This window comes from Megalops cyprinoides, chromosome 11 (assembly GCF_013368585.1).
Source record: "Megalops cyprinoides isolate fMegCyp1 chromosome 11, fMegCyp1.pri, whole genome shotgun sequence".
In the NCBI taxonomy this organism is placed as follows: domain Eukaryota; kingdom Metazoa; phylum Chordata; class Actinopteri; order Elopiformes; family Megalopidae; genus Megalops; species Megalops cyprinoides.
The window spans coordinates 18421606-18423869 of NC_050593.1; the positions used below are offsets into that span (position 1 = coordinate 18421606).

At 41.4% G+C, this 2264-nt stretch overlaps 1 protein-coding gene across 2 annotated transcripts; it reads left to right on the top strand.

The window, feature by feature from the left end:
* LOC118785743 (gamma-crystallin M2-like) lies at positions 1 to 1929 on the top strand. Of its 2 annotated transcripts, none has more exons than XM_036540652.1 (3): positions 1 to 9; positions 399 to 658; positions 1680 to 1929. In XM_036540652.1, the coding sequence occupies exons 1-3, from the start codon at positions 1 to 3 to the stop codon at positions 1927 to 1929; spliced, it is 519 nt and encodes a 172-aa protein (XP_036396545.1). The 2 variants fall into 2 exon arrangements, with proteins under 2 accessions (XP_036396545.1, XP_036396544.1); XM_036540651.1 differs by having other exon boundaries at positions 399 to 641; positions 1654 to 1929.
* Positions 1930 to 2264: the final 335 nt, after the last annotated feature.

The following is a 2264-nucleotide window of genomic DNA, read 5'->3' on the forward strand; positions in this document are numbered from 1 at the left end:
ATGGGAAAGGTAAGACGGAGCTTTTGAAAATACCTCAAGGAAACTATAGTGGTTTACATAGTGCTCAAAAGGATGTAAAGCAATTAAAGGAGATCTGAACAATTACTACCTTATTCATAAAAGCAAGGAAATTTTTTCCTGAGCACAGACATTAACAAAATCAGGAGCGCACCAGCTAAAAAAAAAAAAAAAAAACAAACTTAAAGGAGAATGAAAGCTAAAACATTGACTTTATTCTTGCTCCTTTTGCTCTAATTTAGCCATTTTAGCATTCTGGAAAAAAGTAAGATTGAAGCCACCATTCTCTTTGAAACTGAAATGGTTAAGGTGGACACGGGTTGCAGCTGCAGAAGCTCACTGCAGTGTATGTCTTTCTCTCTCTCCCCCTCCTGCTCCAGATCATCTTCTACGAGGACAGGAACTTCCAGGGCCGTTGCTATGAGTGCAGCACCGACTGCGCCGACCTGCACTCATACTTCAGCCGCTGCAACTCCATCCGGGTGGAGAGCGGCTGCTGGGTGTTATACGAGCGCCCCAACTACATGGGCCATCAGTACGTGCTGACCCGCGGCGAATACCCAGAGTACCAGCGCTGGATGGGCTACAACGACAGCATCAAGTCCTGCCGCTCCATCAAAAATGTAAGCCACAGAAGCCTGTTTGACTTACCGCACACACAGTATACATTTTGAAAATGAGTCAAAGAGTGTAAACAGTGCATATTTTAATTTATTTTATTCTGCTGTAAATGCCACTATATAGACACCACTGAGCATTTTTGCACAACTTGAGTAATTTATAGAGATTTATATGGCATTTGCATGCTCGTATTTGTGAATTTTGTGATATCATGTGTCTGTGGCTCATTTATGTATTTGAAAATCACTTGGAACGAGATGAAAGCATTTTTTCTCAAACTGTTATGCATCGTCAATGGATATACACTCTATGAAATATAATTTTTATTTTGCGCAAACACTTCTGTGTTGGGAATTCAGACTTCAAAGAGTGCAGGACTGGTTTCAGGGAAAGTGGGGAAGTGCATAGCAGGGAAAGGAATGCCACAGGGAGCTGCAACAAGGACTTAATCAAAAGCCATCAGACAATAAATGGAGATAAAAGGGCTGTTTCTGGCTGCAGTTCGCCCATGCCCACCAAACGCTGGAGGATAAATGCCAAGAAAACCTTTAAAGGGGAATTATATTTTATTCTTGCCCTGGTGTATTATATGTGTTTAATTCATTATCTGAGAGGCAATGGTATGGGCATGAGAGGGCATTCAGTATCAAATAGTTAGCCCGTTATAACATATTGTTCCAAGATTATTTTAATTTTGTTTTTATATAAACATAATGCATAAATATATGCATTAACTTGTTTGCTCCTCTTGTAAAGAATATCTTATGAACAAGTTGCTGATAAGTATGTGTGATGGCAGTTGTAACTTCTGAGCAAAAACATATTCAGAAGAATAATGAAAAAGACTGCAACTAGGGCAACTGTCCACCTCTTCATAAGGCCCTTTCAAATGATATTTGCAACTTTTTTATGAAATCATAATTTTACTATATAACAACTAAAAAGGCATATCTGAACAAACTGAATAGCCCCACACTGGCATGAACACCTACACCCATCTCTTCTATGTTGAAGGTCTATGGAAATACCTATAAGATCAGACTATATGAGAGACCGGACTTTGGAGGCCAGATGGTGGAGCACACGGAGGACTGCCCATCAGTCCAGGATGCCTTCAGACTCCGAGAGGTCAACTCCTGTGTGGTGATGGATGGTGCATGGGCCTTCTATGAGCAGCCCAACTACAGGGGACGCCAGTACTTCCTGGAGCGCGGAGAGTACCGGAAGCACACAGACTGGGGAGCCAGCTCACCAACCGTAGGCTCCTTCCGCAGGATAACCGAATTCTAGAGCTCCTCCAGGCCAGCACAGGTTGCTCCTGTCTTTGAACACCAGCACTCCCAGGGTCCTTGGTGTATCAACATACTTTTCTTAAGGGCACCTGGATCTCTTTAACTATAATGCCAATAAATACATTTTGAGAAGCATAACTTGTGTGGCCATTACTTATTGTTGGTGTTGCAGCATTTATCTGGGTCAGCTGGTTTGATTGTTTTAATATCAGAGACAGATGCATCACATTACACATTTGGTTAGCAGACAATTATTCTAAACAATGCCCAGATCAAAGGCAAAATTTCATAGGATGCTTTTTTGACTCTTTTTACTGACGAACATTACTGACA